The sequence below is a fragment of the Miniopterus schreibersii genome (genome assembly GCF_964146895.1).
Source record: "Miniopterus schreibersii genome assembly, chromosome: X".
In the NCBI taxonomy this organism is placed as follows: Eukaryota; Metazoa; Chordata; class Mammalia; order Chiroptera; family Miniopteridae; genus Miniopterus; species Miniopterus schreibersii.
Genome location: NC_138104.1, coordinates 56,502,449 through 56,522,739, shown reverse-complemented (window position 1 = coordinate 56,522,739; position 20,291 = coordinate 56,502,449). Strand labels below are relative to the sequence as shown.

The 20,291-nt window shown below is 40.2% G+C and overlaps 1 protein-coding gene and 1 pseudogene across 4 annotated transcripts in view; both read right to left on the bottom strand.

Moving 5' to 3' along the window:
• LOC308551343 (histone deacetylase 8) overlaps positions 1-20,291 on the bottom strand; it is a 309,470-nt gene that overhangs the window by 195,976 nt on the left and 93,203 nt on the right. For all 3 annotated transcript variants that reach the window (XM_081125815.1, XM_081125813.1, XM_081125814.1), the window contains 3 exons: positions 18,774-18,886; positions 14,974-15,051; positions 14,292-14,400 (listed from right to left, as the gene is read on the bottom strand). In XM_081125815.1, coding sequence (XP_080981941.1) covers positions 14,292-14,400; positions 14,974-15,051; positions 18,774-18,886 — 300 coding nt within the window. The remainder of the gene's footprint in view (positions 1-14,291; positions 14,401-14,973; positions 15,052-18,773; positions 18,887-20,291) is intronic.
• LOC308551655 (sorting nexin-18-like) lies at positions 1,354-7,077 on the bottom strand (annotated as a pseudogene). Its single transcript has 4 exons — positions 6,956-7,077; positions 5,297-5,823; positions 4,651-5,249; positions 1,354-1,827 (listed from the first exon to the last, which is right to left on the bottom strand). The product of its transcript is annotated as a sorting nexin-18-like (transcript).

Sequence of the window (20,291 nt, the reverse complement as noted above, 5' to 3'; positions counted from 1 at the left end):
GATACGTTAACCTCTCAGTGACAAGTTTTACATCTGTAAATGCAAGGATCACATTATTCAGCTCAATGACTGAAAAACATTGAGATTCTGCCATTTCGAACCAGAACCCCTTTGTGCTTTTTAAATGCAGCTACTTTGGAATCTTTTTGGTATTTCTTAGCCATTTGTATTTCCCTTATAATAAAAGAATATATTTAAGATGATTTTTAATGTGAAATATCCTAGGGGCTTATCAGTACTTAAAAAACAAAGTTACTTCTTGCTTTTAGCATCTGGAATAGTAGAAAGTATTTCTGGTCCCTCCTTAGATCAATGCTACTTTTCGCCACGTGTAACACTGAATTTTACAGACATTTCTGAAAAGTGTTTGATTAAGTAAATGAGTGAATCACAGTGGAGTCTCAAGCAGTTTACAGTGTAGATCCATTAAAAAAAATCACACTGAATAGAAGAAAATCTTCAAGCTAAAAAGACAAGAGAAGAAAAGCCTCCTAAGAAGTACAGCTGAGTGTATCCTCACTGATTCTGGGCTGTGTCCTTGACTGACTAGCCTCCTCTTCTGTGTTGTGAGACGTGACCACGTGAATCTCCATACCAGGTTCCCAGGACACTGGGGTGGAGGCCACACAGCTGGAGCATCTAAGGGAACTAAGTGGCACTATCTCCTCCCCTAAAGAACTTCAGGTTCCAGGTGAGCACTGAGTCTCCCTCTGCTATGCTCACATGATTAGGAGACAAAACCCTCAAGCAGGTGACAGTTGACCATCCCGCCAGCCCCAGCACCAATGTGAAGTCACCAGCAGTGGGTCACTGTATGCACTGGCCTTTCACTCTCTCAATGAGAAAAGTTGCAGTTACTTAAAAAAGGGGAGGGAGAGAAATGAAGAACCAAGAGTCTAAAGTTGCATAGCTGCTCTAGTTGGACTTTGTAAACAGAGGATAGGCTGAGTTTTGGGAACCCCAATCTGTGAGAGGGAAAAGCTTTGGGAGCAGGCTGCACCCGGCTGGCTCCCTGAGACCCTGCGTGGGGTCCAAGGTCTACTGAGTACACACTGAAATACCCATCCTTCAGAAAGCAATAAGGCAAATAGCACACTCATTATCCCCAAAGTTACAATGGTAGTGTAGGCATACATAGTATAACATAGTTACAATGTGCGGTACTGTTGCTATTATATGGCCATATTAGCTGTCTCTTCCCTATGTCATTACACATTCAGCCCAGTTTTAGTCGACACAAAACCAGCCTTGTACCACCAGTGAGAGTTGGCAATAGCTTTTTGATAGCAGTTTTTATGCTGCTGCAGAAATTATTCTTGAACTGGAAAAAGTCTGCCATCCGACATCCAATTGTTAAACACTGTCATATTTGTGAAGAGCTTCTTCCAACTTCTGCATCACTTTTTGGAAAAATATTATTTGGTGTTGTAAATGTTGCACCTGTGATTTGAAGTCTCTGACTAAAATCTGGTGGAAGTGGTGAATCTCCAAGGTGGAGAAGGAGATGGTGTTGCAGTGGTCCTGGATGCTGTCTGCCTTCTGCACCTCCATCTTCCCCTCCTCCACCTGTCACTGACTCTCCTTCACTTTGGTAAGAGCTCCTTTCTGCATATGGATGATGTTGGGGAAGTTGGCCAGGTGGCCCTGGTACAGCGCTAACAGGATCTTGATGGAATCTAGGTCCTGCCTGAGCTGCTCCGGGAACAGCTTGCCGATGGCGTCGTAGGCATCTCTGGCGAAGGCGATGGCCTGATTCAGGCTGGCGGAGAAGGCCTGCTGGTCCAGACTGAAGGCCTGGCTGAAGCCACGAAGGGACTGGCCTACCTTCTGGTACTCTGTCGTTTTAAATTTTATTTTTTTACTTTAAATTTATCTTTATTGTTTAAAGTATTACATGTGTCCTTATTTTCCCCCCATTGATCGCCTCCCCCCTGTACTCCTCCCCCGAGGTCTTCGCCCCATTATTGTCTGCATCCATGAGTTATGCATACATGCATATAAATTCTTAGGTTAATCTCTCCCCCCCCCCCCACCTTCCCTTTGAAATTCATCAGTCCGTTCCATGCTTCTGTGTCTCTGGATCTATTTTGTTCATCCATTTATTTTGTTCATTAGATTCCACATATGAGTAAGATCATGTGACACTTGTCTTTCTCTGACTGGCTTATTTCACTTAGCATAATACTCTCCAGGTCCCACCATACTATCTCAAAGGGTAAAGGACCCTTCATTTTTACAGCTGCATAGTATTCCATTGTGTAAATGTCTGAGAAGATGCTTGATATGACTTCAATTTTCTTGAATTTCTAGAGACTTTTTTTGTGTCCTAACATGTGGTCTATCTTTGAGAATGTCCCATGTGCACTTGAGAAAAATGCCTATTCTGCAGCTTTGGAGTGGAATGTTCTGTAAATGTCAATTAAATTCATCTGATCTAGTGTGTCATTTAGAGTCACTGTTTCCTTCTTGATTTTTTTGTCTGGAAGACATATCCAGTAAAGTCAGTGGCATGTTAAAGTCCCCTACTATGGCTGTATTGCTGTCCATCTCTCCTTTAAAGTCCTCCTGAAGTTTTTTCTTCTCCCAGTCTCTTTTGTTCTGAGGTGGGTTTCTTGTAGATAGCATATAATTGGGTCTTGTTTTCTTATCTATTCAGCTACCCTATGTCTTTTGATTGCAGCATTTAATTAATTTATATTCAAGGTTAATTATTGATAGGTACTTATCTATGGCATTTTATTTCCTTATGCCTATGTTTCTCATTCTCTCTATTTCAACTTCTTATTATAGCAGTCTCTTTAACATTTCTTGTAATGCTGGTTTGGTAGTGATAAATTCCTTTAGCTTTTTTTTTTTTTTTTTGGTCTGGAAAGCTCTTTATTTCACTATTTATTTTGAATGATAGCCTTGCTAGATAGAGTAGTCTTGGTTTCAGATCCTTGCTTTTCATTACCTTGCATACTTCATGCCATTCCCTTCTGGCCTGTAAAGTTTCTAATGAGAAATCAGCTGACAGCCTTATGGGAGCTCCTTTGTAGGTAACAGATTGCTTTATTCTTGCTGCCTTTAAGATCCTCTCTTTGTCTTGGATTTTTGGCATTTTAATTATGACATGTCTGGGAGTGGGCTTCTTTGGGTTCTTCTTGCTTGGGATTCTCTGTACCTCCTGAACTTGTGTGACTTTTTCCTTCACCAGGTTAGGGAATTTTTCTGCCATTATTTCTTTAAACAGGTTCTCTACCCCTTGCTTACTTTCTAGATCATGTGGCACTCCTATAATGCAAATATTGTTACATTTCATGCTGTCCCACAGCTCCCTTGAACTGTCCTCCTGTTTTTCAACTGTTTTTCCTTTTTGGTTCTCTGAGTGATATTTTTCTACCCTGTCTTCTAATTCAGTGATCTGATCCTCAATTTCCCCTAATCTGCTGTTTATTCCTTCCAATGTGTGTGTGTGTTTTTTTTTTTTAAATTCCTATTATGCCATTCTTAATTTCTTTCATAGTTTCTATATCTTTTTTCATGCTGTTAAACATCTTTATGATTAGTATCCTGAACTCTCTATCTGATAGATTGCTATTCTTCATTTAATTTCGTTCTTCTTCTGGAGAATTCTTTTATTCTTTTATTTAGGGCTTGTTTTTTTGTCTCCCCATTTTGGCTGCCTGTTTGGACCTGTTTCTATGTATTAGACAGACCTGCTAAGACTCCCAGTCTTTCGGATGATCTCTGGTGCAGGCCAATGTCAGACGCTGTTTATGACTGGCCTTGAGTACCCTGTTTTAAGTTTTCCATACTCCACAGCTTCTGGTTTCCTCTGCTGGGGCTGGGTGTGTTTGGAGAGGACCAAGATGTATACCAAGGTCTGCTTTTCCAAGCCCTGGGTCCAGAAGCAAATCAGGCAAAGGCTCAAAGCACCCAGGGGCTATTATTGAGCCTCTTAATGAGCCTCTGGCTGTAGAAACTCCATGGGGTGGGGCCAGAGGTTTTCCAACAGGGTGGGGCAATTGCTTTCCACTCAGGCAAAAGCTGCTTGGAAGGTTAATGTCTGCCTGAGAAAGATTTCCTCTGCAGTATAGGGGAATGAGTCAGCACCAGGGTCCAGATGGATGCCCTCTGAAATCTATTTCCCCAGCCAGCCCCCTGGGTTCTTCTTACACTGCTCTGGTCTACTCTGCCCTCTTTTTCCCAGAGCCCAAGGTGAGTGGCTGCACATGAAACTGTGTGTTGGCTCCTTATGAGGGTGCCTGCATTTTTAGCCATCTCTCCCTGGCAGACAGAAATCCAGCTGCTTTTCCTAGCCAGATGTTATTTGGGTACCTTTCTCAGTTCTGGTGCTCTTGTCTGGGAAGCCCAGCTTGGGGTTTAGGCCCCAGAGTCCTCAGTGGGAACCCCCCATAGCTGAGACATCCCTCCAGACCTTCAGCTGCTGCCTGTGGGAGCCCAGCCAGCCCTCTCATGCTTCTACACTTACTACCAGTCTCTATGTGGTCTCCACTTTTCCTCCTTGGTTAAGAGGGTGCTCCTTAGACAGTCTTCAGTTGCAGTTGATTATTCAGTATTCAGGATGGTTTTTCTATATTTTAGTTGTAATTCCATTTTGGCCCTGGGAGAGTGTCAGTGTAGCTTCCACTCAATCTGCTGCCATCCTTGGTAGTCCTTCTTAAAGCCCGTCACCTGTTTGCGCAAATTCCGTGGCTGTGTGGTTGGGCTGCAGTATGCTGTTGTCTATCTTGGTGAAGCTCTTCAAGATCTTCAAGCCCACGATGCAGCTCTCTACCATTGCCTGCAGTGCGCTCAACGTCAGGGAGAGGTTGGCGCCCACCATCTCTCCCTCTCACCCTTCCTTTTGCTCTATTTCCAAGCCTTCTTGTCCATGCCACTGGGGCAGGTCAGGAAGTGCTGGAAGACGTGGTGCTGTGCCAGCACCAGGTGGCTGGCCATGAGGTTCATCCACAAGAGGAGGCCCTTCTTGCGCTTGGAGATGAAGGCCTTCTCCAAGCACCTGGTGGCCTGCTTCTCAGGCACCTCTGGCAGCAAGATGACCTGGAACTTCACGGCCAGGCACACGTACAGCCAGTGGAAGTGCTCGTAGCTCCGATGCACCAGCATCTGTGTGTGCATGGGCACCAGCTTGTAAGAGTAGCTCTTCATACCCTTGAACTTGGTCTGCTTGGTGGGATCGTCAATGGTGCACTGGAAGGGGCAGGGGTTCTCCTTCAACTAGGGGCCATAGGGCCCGTCTGCGGCTAGAGCCCAGCGACAGATTGGAGCAAGTGGACAGGCGGTAGCACACTCCCCATGGGGGATGAGCCGTCCAAGTCAGTGTAGGTGTCACTGCCCAGTGCCCCTGGCTCATCCGCCAAGGAAGAGCTGTCATCCAACTTATCCTTCAGGTCATTGTCACTACCCTGGCTGGCCGGGTAGCCGCTGTCCTAGAGCAGCTGGGGTAACGGCTGCTGGACAACCCTCCCCCCCCTCCCCCGTGTACTGGACGCCAGCACCTGGCAGCTGGAGGAGCCTGGTGGTTGGAAGGAGCCTGGAGGCTGGAAATTGTTTGGTGGCTGGAAGGCGGCGGGTGGCTGCGTGGGCAAGGGCTGGAGGCTGCTGGGTGGTACATTGACATAGTACGTGGGGGCACCGGGACTGCTGTCCACCATGGGGCCGGGCTCCGGCACGCAGATCACCTGCACAGAGGAGGCCGGGAAGAGGCCCCGGTCGCAGCAGCTGTTGACACCCTCGAGCTAGCCCTTGATATCCTGCTCAATGCACAGGCTCAGCATCTCCGGCTCCCACAGTGAGATCCTGCCAGGGTTCTCTGACCTGAAGCCTTACAGTGTTCCGCGTGTGCACAGCGCCATGGTCAAGGCCAGAGCCCGAGAGCCTGGGGGCCGGGGAGAGAGACCACCGAGGGAGCCCCAGGCCACGCACAGTGCCCGGCTTTCCGCTAGCACCCGCCTCCTATGTTAATTCTTTCAGCCCACTAGGATACTGTTGAGTTCAGCACAGCGCACCATAGCCATGACTTCCTGAATAGTACTCTAATGTTCCCCAAAGGCAGAGAGAAATTTCATAGTGTCACTGCACGATTATACCCATTCTGGGAGTACAGTAATTCCTTTTCCAGCACTGCCAATCTATTACCTTTTACTAAACACAAAATTCACTTTAAGAAGGGACAGAAATACAAGTGCCTTTCTGTTAAATAGAGGTTGGGAGAATATATTATTAAAACTGAAACCTACTTCTCTGATTTCTTAGGCAAAAAATCAGATTGGAAGCCAAACAACTATTTGGCTTTTGCAGACCCTGGATAGTGATGCCTTTGGGGCTAGGGGGAGAGCTGAAGTCATTCCAAACTGTAGTTAGAACATTTGTGTATATATTTACTTCTTCTGTTTATGTTCTCTGCACTTAGTTTTTACTCTCTAGGCCTTGAAGAAGCCACAATATACCTAGAACACAGTTTAATACATATGGGTAGAGATACAGGCCTCTATCTCTGTTTCTCATTCCTTAATCATATTTTCTACACTCCCTATATAATGATATATCTTCTTTTTCAATTCAATTGCTCTCATTTTCGAACTTAGGAAGACAATAATTATTTGTTAACAATAAACATGCCCCTAGACCTTCCCTCACCCTTACCCAGAAGGGTCCCCCTAAGATTCAAAGCTGAAATCCTGCCACATAGTTAGCACCTGGTGCAGCTCATCAAAATATAATATCCTCTCCCAGATGATTGGAAATCTCTGCAATGCCGTCACACAATGAGGTGTGCAAGAGTTTGAGGATAGATTTTCATCATTAACTTGATATTGCATGGTTTTTTGTGGGACTTAAAAAGAAATGCATTTTTATTACTCTTAAGTACTGCACATAGAGTAACTCCAACTCATCATATTTTAACAGTTATTTCTTCTGGGGCAGGATGTATTTTAAACATGCCTACGTTAAAGTGTCTGGTGGATCATTTAGGATCAGTGTCCTGTTGCTTGATGAAGTCCAGATCACTTCAATGAAATCCAGATGGGGAAACTGGGTCTCTGGCAATGGCTGCCAGATCTTCTCCATATGAAATCTCTCTGGTCTGTATGCAAATTCAAAACTCCATATCCTGGAAATCCCAAACCAATCAAGTGGTGCTCCACTTTTTAGTTACTGGACTAAACACAGGGAAACGATTCATTCTTCCCTGAGGAAATAAGCATTTCTTACATACATCTATCTTGGCACAAAAAGGGCTGGCTAAGCAAATTAATAGTGTAAACAGGATTGCACTGGGGAATGTCTGTCTTACTTAAGAGAATAAACTCTTTATGCACTTTATGCACATCCACTTATATACAAATAATTGACGTGCTAATTACAAATGATTCTTAAAATGCCTTCCTTGAGGTGCTGTTAATCTAGTTTGAATTACTAGTGTGCCCAGTGCTTGAAAGTAACACAAATGCATTTTAAAATATTCCATGATTCAGACTTGCTTACCTCTAATTGAGCCAAGTTAGTGAGGCTTTCCTATATTTAAATAGGATAGATATTTTTTTACTTTTATCACACAATATATTTAACACTTCACCTTCCTCTTCAGGATTTTTGCACCTGGAGCAGGCACACACACACTCCTTCACCTCCAGCTGGCTCCTCAGCTGCACTTTCATGGTCTTTAGGCAAATGTAGCACCTGGAGTACATTGCTTTAGTGCCTGGCACACATAGAGACCCTTTTACTTAACTTGTTAACTTGTTAGTTGGTTAACTTGTTAACTTGTTAGTTGGTTATTTGATATGGTTGTTTTTGAATAGTCTTTCCTTTGGTCCTTCTTTAAGGACCAACGGGTATGGATCCAGCAAAACTTAGCTTTGGGCCTTTTTGTCAGGTAAGGGATTCCGAATTTAATTTAATCTCTGTAAAGTCTGTGTCAACAGGACATAACAAGGCAGCTCATCAGTGCTAGCAGCTGCCAAGTGAACAGCAGTGTCAGAAGCAGTTATTCAAAGCTGCAACGTGTGAAAAACAGAGCCCAGAGGGTAGTTTTTCTAGGCTAGACTGAAGGAACCGAGCAGCCCTATGTTAAAGGGGGCAATTCTCAAAATTTCCATTTTTGAGCAAGGTCTTCCTGTCTCTGGAGAGTTTCAGAGCATGATCTAGCATCAGAACCTATTAAACTGCTGTGGAAGAATCAGGTCACTTTCTCCAGGGGGCAGGGATCATTCAGCACTAAGAAGAGAGCAGAGAGGTGCAAATCAAAATGACAGAACAAACCCACAGAATTTCAGGAGATTGTTCTCCTTGACTCCAAAGGGAAAAAAAAAAATCACCTATGAAGACTCTTTGCTGGGGGAAGGGTCTGTCATAGTGTCAGGGCTACTTGGTACAGGAGTTTAGGAATTTGTCATGAAAGACACTGGCTAAGAGGGAGAGAAAATATATAAGAACTGTCTCTCTAACCACATGGATTTAAAGCGCAAAGGATCAGGTAAGAGAAAAAAAACCCACCACAGTTCTCCACTGCAACCCTAACCAAGTACTGGAAACAGGCAGCGTGAGCTCACCGACAGAGGGTTCAGGACAAGTCAGATAATTAAGCACAGTATCTCTTCTCCAAATTATCCTATATTCTTAGTCAATGTTTTCTGAATTTAATATTTTAAAAGGCACATCAAACTAGGAACAATAAATGAACATCCCACTTTGGACTCATTTCTACCTGTGAATTTAATTCATGTCTGAGTCATCAATTTTTCCAGAAACAATAGGGAATTTCATATTTGCCATACTATGTAGAAGCAGGATAAAAGTTTATCAAATAGAACAAAAGCACTTGATACAAATACAAAGTGCAAGGCTTAAAAAATGAATTAGCAGCTTCTGTTACCTTTATCACTGGGCCAAAGTGATGATCAAGGTGGTACAGCTGTGACCTGAAGACAGCTAGAATAACTTTGTAAAGAATTTTCACCAGCTCTTAGACTGTGATGAAAATGGGGATGAAGATGCAGGTAAGGCTATATAATTATTTGCTCTCAAATGCAAATGTCTAGAGAGTTCTTCCCTTCTCATCAAATGAAAGTGAATTTTAAAGAATTGTGTTGCTTAAAATATTTATGTATAAATATGTGTTTGTGTTGCTTTTGCCATTTCACCAGGCTCCGAGGAACAGGTTATAATTGCCAGATTCTCTTTCACTGAGGATCTATTTACCTGCTTTTAAAATTGAATGATAAGAAGTCTGGATTCCCAAGTGGAAGATAAATTCTAGATGACTTATCATTATAATGAAAGAAAAACCTATTATCATTAAAACATCTCTTCTTTAAATATTAACATTAAAAGTCAATAGTGCAAAAGAGACATTTCACTTAAATGTCCTTTAGAGATGTCCCTTGGTTCTCATTTTACTCCATTGGTATTGGATGAACAACTCATAGCATGGATGGAAAAATCTCAATACTCTACATAGATATGGCCTTCTGCCAGAATCAAGAGATGATATAAATTATGTCTACAGTTGCAAAAATGCATAATGTCAAAAATCTTTATCAATACTAGTCTAAAAGCACATTTACAGAATCTCCATGATTCCAAACTTTAAAAACTAAGATGTAAAATCTGGCAATATTTATTCTTGGTTTCTACCCATAAAATTACAAATTAAGCCCTCAGGATTAAGATATTCTTTTTGGAGCAAAAATACTAGGTTGTTTGTTTTTTGTACTTCTAGGATCTCTGAATTTTCCTTTAGGTCAGTGGTCTTTGATGGGGCAAGAAGGTTTCTCTTTATTTTAATTATAGAATATAAGCTATAGGACTCAATGTAAAGAATCAAGGACAAAACACAGGTAGGTTCTTATTTTAATAACTACCATTATGAACCCTAGTTCCCTAGAATAAGATTATTCCTTTGGTAAGGTTGCTAGCTCTTACAAGCAAAGTTTTGCATATGTGGATATAAAGACTGCTATTGAATGGGAAGTCCTGTTTAATAGAGCCTTTCATAAGTCTATTCATTGAGAAGTCTGCTTAACAATGTGTTTTCATTTTGGTGAAATATTTATATAGTGTCTGCACTTAATTACTTCACAAAGTTGAATAGTTGAATATTCTTAATAAAATGTGAGGTGTTTTTTGTTTTCAAAATGTTGAACTGCCCACTTCAGTGTATTTTGAATCCATACATATTATAAGACCCACATATATAGCTTTCCTATGAGGTGTATACTAATAATTGGACACTGAGTAAAGAATTGCTTTCTGGCTGTTAGGGCTGTAAAATTATAGGTAGGATACAAACTAACAAGTTTAAGCACAACTCTGATTTTCTTCTTCAAACAACGCATATACCATGACAGTTCACAGTGGGTGAATAGTTTGGCCATCCTGCAAGATTTGAGGTTCAGAGTGGTATCCTACTATTTATCAAAACCTTTCTTGAACCAACAGCAAGGAAGTACTTGTCATTGTCCTTTTTGTCCACAGTCCTTAATTATAAACACTTCCAAAGTCATCAACACAGGAATTTGGGTAATAGCTTAAACATTATTAAGACTATCTTACATTGCATTCAAAGACAATTAGAGAGCAAACAGGTTCAACATAGGCAAAGTAGTATTTCCTCTTTCAGTTTGGGAACTAGCTAACCCTCCCTTTGGCAAAATAGCCTTCCTCTTCCATCAAATTTTTTGTGTATATGTGCATGTGGCTGAGGACAGGTGTGAACTTCCGTGTAAATCAAGAATATAATTAATATACCTCTATCATCTCTATACTGGGGCTATAGCTTCTATCTGAAGGAGGAGGTGTACTTTCAAGAACAATGTTGATGTTCCTTTATGCTAGTTAAAACAGGGCTCTACTTGTAATCCCAACTCTAGTAGCTCACATGGAAATTATGGGAAGTTTAGGGGAATCAGTGACCCTTACCCTTTTAAATTAGTATTGAATGACATAGGAAGCTCTGACTGTGAAATTCTCTTTTACATAAAATGGAACTCAAGGTTTTTTGGTATTAAAAACATTCATGTAAAGATTCCATATCTTGCCTATTAAAAAACACACACACTCTAAACCATTTTTTAAATAAAGGGGTATGATCAACTTTAAGATGAAACCACTAAGTCCTGCCTAACTAGCTAGCAAACTCAAAAAGGCTACAGCAGAGGAAAAAACTTTAAAGGAAGAAAGGGAGACAGGGAGGGAGGGAAGGAGAGAAGGAGGGAAGGAGGGAGGGGGGAGGGGGAGGGAGGGAAGGAAAGGGGAAGGAAGGAAGGAAGGAAGGAAGGAAGGAAGGAAGGAAGGAAGGAAGGAAGGAAGGAAGGAAGGAGGGAGGGAAGGAAGGGAGAGAAAAAGGGCTCATGAATCCCACAGGGAGAAACAGTTATCAGAAGCAAACTAAGAATTGAGTGGCAAATAAAAATTACAGCATCTTGTAAGTGAACCAGCAATAAAGAGGTCCTTTATTTATCTTAGGTAAGGAGTGATGCAGAAAACCAGTGAGCTCAAGGAACAAAAAGGATGAAAAGGAGATAGCAGATATAACAAATGACATTTTTATGTGAGTAAACCATTCCTATGTCTACTATATCTTTTGAAGTAGGCAGATGGGTCAGAGGTCATAATGGCAAATGTGCAAGAGACTCTGGTTCCAAGCAACAAACTCAAAGTAGTCACAAACATAATGACAGGAACTAAGTGATATAGTTACCAGGACTCACCCTCTGCAAAACTATTTAGTTTGTAAAGATTGTTTTGTTTTTGTTTCCCTCTCCCTCCACTGCTCTGTTACCCAATTCCTGCTCCTCTGAATGCTCAGGGTGCTCACACTCTAACCCTTTCAAAATCTGCAGTCAGGAAAAGCACTGTGAGAACCATACACCTAATGGCAGAATGTGGGTAAGGAGGAGAGGTTGTGCCAAAATTCCATTTTAAGGCCTATTTCTAATTGTAGAATTAAAGTATGTTTCCTGTTAAAGGAATTTCAGATTATTAGTCCAACAGATGGGAGAGATGCTGGGTCAGGAAGGCTCCCTGGCACCCTTGGAATCAGAGGTGCCTTCACATAACACCCTGACAAGACTTGACTTCTGAAAGAAATCAAAGGGAAAAATTATTGTACCTCTAATGAAAACCTAGAACCTGTTATCCTGGATGATCATTGTGCAAAAGGGGCCCTGGGAACTATACACTGATGAGTGTCTGGTACTTTAGTAGGCAAGCTGGAAGACTCTTAAATAAATACTGGCCTCCTATACACTGGGGTGGGAGTGGTAACAGCGTCTCAGTAAAGAGAAATCATGTGTGATCTGCCATGGATCTTTTCCTTGGGGCTAAACTCACTTTTAAAATGCTTCTAATTAATTTTCATACCAAGGCTATTTTTAAACATGAATTATGTAATTTAAAATACTTTTTCCTTATCATATAGTAGGAACAAGTTTAGAGAGAAAAAGAAAATATAGGGGAGAAACAGACATTTTTGTGACTGAAGAAGGGTAAACAGTAGACTTCCTTGGGGGTAGGCACTGGGAGATACTCAAGTCTGCAGATGATACTCGGCATTTCCAGGCAGTGAAGTGCCAAGCTGATGGGGACTGAAGGAAGGTCTCAGGAGGTTTTATGATTGGCAGATGAGCTTCAATAAGGGAACAAATGTGTAAGGTAGTCCATTTAGGGAGGGCCAGATATTATAAATTACTCTTGCAGGATGATGGGTGCTGACCTTTCAATGAAGAACTGGGAAAGAAATCTAAGAAACTCTGTGTACAGAGCACTGAAGAGAACAACCTAGTTTCCTCTTACGGCATAAAAAAAGGGTAACAAAATGTTGGGCACTGTCAAGGGGATTAAGAGAAAAACAAAATAATTCTCCTTTTACACAGAACCACAGTACATCTTCATTGGTGAAGTTACACAAGCAGCTCTGATCTGCACATGTCAAGGACAGAACAGAGCCTAAGGCAAACAAAGAAGGGCAATTAAAACCATCAATGGCAGGCTCCAAAAAAAAAAAAAAAAAAGGCCTTTTCAGTCTGACACTATAGAGGTCACCAGAGGACATGATCAAAATCCTGAAGAGGCCAGAACTGCTGCATGATGACTTAGCCTGACAAGTGCCTTCAGGTAAGAGACATCTTTGAAACATTAAGTTCTTTATTCCTTTTTTTAAAAATTTTATTTATCTTTATTGTTGAAAGTATTACAGATGTTTTTTATTTTTTAATACTTCTACTTTGTTTATATAACTGCCAGTGATGATGACCAATGCAGGTTCTTTTGGGAAATCTCTGTTTCTATCAGAGGTTGGGAAAAGCCAAGTGGGGGAAGGATAAAAAGCACCTCAATACCCATTACTTACCTTAAGTGATGATGACTTCTGACTTCTAGTCAGACTCACTTTCTCTACTGCCAATGCTAGCAGTGAATTTATACTTGACCAATATCAATTTTTAAAAAAATTGATTTTAGAGAGGGAGGAAGGGAGAGAGGGAGAGGAAGAGAGAGAGATGGAGGGAGAGGGGAGGGAGGGAGAGAGACACATAGATCAGTTGCCTACCATCACACCCTGACCATGGATCGAACCCACTACCTAGGTATGTGCCCTGACCAGAAATCAAACCTGTGACCTTCCAGTGCATAAGACGATGCTCCAACCAACTGAGCCATGCCAACTAGGGCCAACCTCAATTTTTATTAATACAAGTATAGTTCCTGCCCCCTCCATTCTCTAAGGCTTTTCAGCCCCAATGATCTACATATTGGCAACAAACTATTTGCCTACAAGTGGCTATAATTTAATACAATAACCATAATGTAAAAGAACAGATTTCTGACCCCAATTTTAATACAATGAATAGAACTCAAGATCTCATAATAAAGAACTACCTAACATTCACACTAGAGGACAAAACCAGATTTCTATAACAGCAAACCAAAAAGGACCCTCCTAGGCTAATGAGATTACACACATGCAAGTTTTAGCTAAGAAAGTAGTAGACAAGGGACTTCAAAGGCAGCCTAAAAGCTCTGCTTTTGGGGTGGTCTTAGTCATACAGATAGCTAATAAGATCAAACCAGAGTGTGGCTCTGGTCTGAACACAGCTCTCCCAAACAGGGGAGGGTTACCTGATCCATTTAGCATAATGAACAATGTACAAAAGCTATGTAAGTATACAGTACCTTTTCCCCCCACAAATTATTTTTTGAAAACAAGAATTCTGTAAGATTGGGGCCATTTCATCTTACAGAAATGTAATCTACCTGTTACTGGCTTAGCATTAGTGCCATACCTTTCATAGATGTGGTAATACTTCTCATCCTGTATGCCATCTTGAATGGGCACATTCACACTGTAGTACCGTCCCTTCCCTAGGCCAACATCAGATACATCACCTGTTCCTGTAAAAGAGAGAGGCACCATGAACAGTTTTAAGAACATGAGAATTAGAAAAGTTGAAGGATTCTCTGATAGAAATTCAGAAGACCAAAAGGTAGTTAGGAGCACCATCCTGTGATGGTTTTTCTAAGGGAATGAAATTAAAATAATACAGAGAAGTAACTGTTGGAAACAATGTTGGGGAAGTAGAAATATTATAAGAAAATGGAAAAACCTTAGATTCCATCTGGCTAGAAAAAAAAAAGATTAACTCCTGTGCTTGACTTTCCATATGTCTGAGTGTGACATAATATTAATTAATTCCAATTATCAGGCTCTTGAGAGTTACATGGGGTATCTGATAGTACAGTAAGTATAAGTGAGCTGTCCAGTGGCATTCTATAAAAGTCATCTGGAGTAAGAAATGGCATCACATTCCTCTTCATTGTCACCTGAAATTACCTATGTTAAAATTTTACATAAAGTAGCACCAATAAGGTATTAATACCATTGAACTATCCAAATATAAAAGAAATGTATAGAAGAACTGTAGTATTTATTCCTCAAATGTAATACTGAGCACACAGATCACTTGCCTGGGAAAAATCCCGGGGAGAATTTGTGCAGGGACACCGTCATGACTTTAGAGGTGAAACTGAAGGCATCTTCTACACCTACCAGAGAAAGAAACAGAAGAATCACTTCATATATGCAACACCTGTATCCAACAACTGAAATTCTAGAAAGCAGCTGTGGAAAGGAAGAGAGACAAGAAGGTAACAATAATAAAGCTAACAAGCTGAGGAATAATGTAACAAAATCCTCTGGTCTTTGATCTCTGCCATTATAGGATGAGGTTCCTTTTCAAATTCATGGCAAATTATAACAGGTCTTCCCATTTCCAAGCAATGGGAAGTCCACGCTCTCTTTGACAACCTGTTCAAAAAGGTGGGGTAGGGCTTAAGCTCAGAATTGAGGCATTATCAACAGAGCTGAACAGAGGAAACTGGCACCATTTGGAAGTTTCACGTTTTGTTTTGCTTCAGTGGTTCTAGTTAGAGTATTAGGATTCAGTACAAAATAAGCACAATGCAGCAACCCTTTTAAAAATGCCACCAGTACAAACATTAGGCATTATATAGTGAAAATCTAATTGTAAACTGCCTCTCTATGATTCAGATTGAATTACAAATGAGGTTCTCCCAAAGTGTGTACTAGGTAACTTACAGTACATCTTTCTGGCTAAAACACAGAAGGCTAAAAGTAGCCCTCACCTTGTCTCTTAATAGCAGCTTGGAAATAGATGGGAAAATTTTTCTAGAAAGGAGTCCCCTTTCCATTTAAACAGAGTAAGAAAATGAATAGAGGGCTGGGAGATAGATGATGTAACTGTTATAAGCCACTATTTATTCAAATAAATACACTGCCCACCTCCACACCTTTCCTCCCTAAATCACATATTGTCAGATAATCTCTCTGTAAAATGGACTATTATTAGCAAATTCCTGCACTATACTCTTTCAAACTTCAAATAAATTGTCCCCATGTTTACTTAATGTGCTCAGTCTTCATTAGAGGTAGACAGTGACCTTAAAAAAAAAAAGAACTTTATTTGTATATCACAAGTATGTTTGAATTTCCCAAGCCTTATGTTTTGCCCTAGGGAAGCAGTTAAAACCAGTTAAAGGCTCTAGGTACAAAGCATTCAGTAAACAAAACAAAACAAAACAAAAATTAAAATAGCGTTTTAACTTAGAAATTGATATATAATTATTTATACTTCTAGAAAATTCTGATTATTTATCCACCCAGAAAGGTGGTACCAATTTACACTTCTGTCAGTGGGGTCAGAGAGTTCCCATTTTCACACTCTGACTAGCACTGGATGTTATTATTCTTTTTAATCTTAGGCAGAAACAATGGTCTTGTTCTAATTTGCATTTCTCTGAGTATTAGGGTCTTGAGCACCTTTTCTTATGTTTAGTACCCATTTGTATCTCTTCTCACAGGAAATGCCATTAGGAATTGTAAGAAAATTCTACTTCGCATAGACAGATATGTGGAGAGTATGGGGTTTGGTGTGAATAAGGAGTGGTAGTAATAGTAAAAAGACGGCGAGGACAGGTATGAGTGCTAGTGAAGCCACCACATAATGTTAGTTATGGAATCATGGGAGATTTAAAATAAACTGAATGTGTAAGAATTTGGAGGTGGGGCAGGGGTCACTGAAAGGGAGGTGCTGAAGAGGGGAAATAAACTGAAATGAAACACACCATAAAAGTTGGCTAAAACAGGAAACTCTAAATGGTGGAGAAATAACACTGCAAATGGAAAAAACGGTTTCAGGTGACAGTCTTATTTCATTCTTATGTGGTTCAAGAGAGTTGATGCTATTCTTAAACTTTGATACTAATAGTTTGAATTTCATAATCATTCATTCATTCAACAAATATTTTACTGAACTTCTACTCTAACATACACATGGTTCTGTTTGTTCAAGCCATTGTTCAGGACAGAAAGAAGTAAACAACTTGATCTGTGTTTTGGATAAACTAAAAGTTTCTACAGGAGGAGAAGACATAGGCAGACTAAAGAATTAACAATATAAGGCAATATATAATTAAATATCAAATCAGTAATATAAACAATTTGGTTGAGCAGGGGAGAGGGCACTTGGGCTGGAGTGGTAAGGGCAAATCTGCTACTGTTGGAATTTGAGCTTCTGGGTAGAACTTGGAGATGCAACAGGGGAGGAGAAAACAAAACTAAGTTAAAAAGAGTGATGCCAAATCAGGGAGGTAGGCACAGTGAGACATGTTTGGTGATCATTGAGTAGAGAAGCCTGCACAGCAAGTTGTAAGAGAGAAGGCTGGAGAGAAGAGGTGAGGTCTCTTTGAGGTAGGCCTCCAAAGACAGGGTAAAGAATGTGGACTTACCAAGAAGACTACTGTTTTTCAAAGTGTGGCCTGTGGAACAACTAGGGTGTTGTTAAAATGTGGATTCCAGGGTTCCATACCAGACCTATTAAATCTGAGTATCTGCTGGATATGGCCCAGGAACCTGCATTTTAACACAAGCTTCCCCAGGTCATCTTGATATACATTTGAATTTGAGAACCATTGCTATAGGCCAAGGGTTAGCAAACCAAGTGGCTACTGGGTAAATAAATATTTTAGGCTTTCCAAACTACATGGTCTCTATTGCATTTTTTCTCTTTACAGCCTTGTAAAACTATAAAAAATCATTCTTGCTAGCCATACAAAAACAAGCCGTGGGCCAAATGTTACCCTTGTTACAGGTGATAAGGAGCCTCAAGGTTTTTGAGCAAGGCTGTGTTTTGCATTGGCGGAGTATTCAGATATTCAGTAAACATTGCTCTCAAAGTAGTATGCTGAGTGTTTTAACTCTTCTCTCTTTTCTCAGTTACCTTTAATTTTCTGTCATCATCGCAAGGTAGCATCTATCTAGGTGAACTCCCTAGGGAGGTTTCTCCCCACAATTTCTTTCTTCTTTATCTGTTTTGGCAGCAGAGCTGAACCTAGTCTCTGTCATATACTGTTTTTTTCTTCTCTTGCTTTGATTAGGTAAGTATGTCTCCAAAAATCCCTAGAAACAGGGAAGTAGCAATCCCTGATATGGGGGTGGGGAGGAAATACCCTTAACTAATTTTACTGGGTCAGTGTTCCTAGAACAGTGGAAATATGTGCCACCCACAGAATTTGTTAAAGAAACAGATTGTGGGTAACTGTCACTGAAGCTCTACATTGTAGATGGAAAGTACACAGAAGGCCTGGATGCATCCTTTCAGTGAAGTCTTCTAAGAAGAAATTAATGAAGTTAAGGCAAATTGTTAATGACTCTGCTGCTATTAAAAGTTAGAGAAGATGTCCTAGGCTTGTTTGTGCAGACGAAATATTTAAGCAATACAAAGAAAGTGGAACAGATTTCGATCACTATGTGAGTTGGTATCCCTATTGGTGAAAAAATTCAGACTGTTTTTTCATCATTTGCCCATTCTGATCTTGAGAGAAGCATCAAAGCTGTCAGCTCTAACTACAGATTTCACTAAGAACATGTGAAAGTGACTTGAGGGAGGTTACTAAACAATGGAGTAAACACTAGGTAAGATTTCCACTTCTTACTGTTCTCTACTAGAGAGCTTTGCTACTGGAGGAGAGAAGAGGAGAAATTACAGGAACCTGGTATTTTAAAGCAGCAGTTTCATCAGGAAAGGAGGAATTGCATCAGTTAGAATCTCTACCTATTTTAGGATTCTCAATTAGGAAACTTTCAATCGCAACAGGCATTTCTCCTTTGACCAGCCTCCTAGAAGCAACTTTACTGATAAAAAACGGTTGTCCTAGCAGCGAAGCACCCTTGAAAGTGAAGGGCTTACCATCTCCATGGTGCAGATCCAAATCCACATAGAGAATACGGTCAAATTTCCGTCGCAATCGTAATATTCCCAGGACAACATCATTGAGATAACAAAAACCAGATGCTTCATCTCTGCAAGAAAATAAGTTGCTACAGCCAACAGCCAAAAACAATCCAAGGGAGTCTTTACAGCCAAGGATCTAACCCTTGAGATCTATTCCCTTACAATTCCCCCTTCTTTTTAGAAAAACAAAAATCTACCTACAAAGATTGTACAGTAAATGCCTCAGAATGATCAGGGAATGAAGAGTTTTGGTAAACTAAGTATTCAGGTTGATTGGTAACATTTTACATTCAGAATCCCAGATTTTCAAAGAATTAGAATGTTATAACTATATTAAAAAAAAAACCAGAACATTTTTCCAATTATTCAGGAATCATTAAAAAGTTGTAGTACCCTGGAGTCATCATAATGAACACTGGCTATCACTTATAGGACTTTAAGAAAGCTAGAATCTAGAGGGGGCTTTAAAGACAATCTTGCTCAGCCAGATGTAGAAGATGTTGGAGATTGGATTCTCTGTACTGACCCTATGACATAACCTAAAGTTTTATTTTTAGTAAGTCTTGGCACTTGTTGATCATAAAAGCTAAGTATAGAATGTACAAATGTATAATCTCCTGGGCAGCATAATGTGGTTACCTTTCTGTAAATGTAATTATTACAATGAAGACTGAAGCAGCCTCTTCTAAAGTTATTTTGTTTCCTTCACTAAAACTGTCTTCATTGACAATACTGGTGTCCTTTGACTGTTTTGCTATTGGTGATACTGTGTTATTTTAACCTCTTGTAAACATTAACCTACTCATTTATTATGCTTCCATCAAGCCTTGTTGAGTAGATATAAAAGAACATTTTTTATCATCAAAAGTATATTATAATTTATTTTCAGGGCCTCATCCTAAATGCTTCAGTTTATTTTGCTTCCACTGACTTCAAATATCCAGACCATTTTTTTTTTTTCTAATTTCTCCCTGATATTTTACTTGAAATGGAATTCTAGGTATGAGCATCATTTAAAATGGTATCTTTACTATTATGAGATTGTAAGATCTTTCTAGTGCTTACACAATGTAAAAACTTCATTAAATCTCTTCTAGTATAATGTTTTATATTCTGAACAATGCCCTGGTTCACAGGCTGAATCAATGAGACAGGTATATTGGTGAGCAGGAAGTTAGTAAAAATATCATTAGACATTGATTTTGCACATACAGATGAACTCAGTGATCATCTACTAAAAGAATAGCTTCGCCTTAGGTGTGCAACCAGGAAGAAGCCAATTAGAGAAAATGATGTATTCATCTGTGAATTTTCTGTAAATAAGCGTTATATATGTGACTTTGAAAGTTCTTAGATGCTGTTTTCTAATTCTGAAAAGCTTATATCTTGTAAGTCTACTGTCTTAGCACATTAAACAAGAAATAATTTGTGTTCCTACTGAACATGAGTAACTTTTGGGTAGGTAGAATAGAA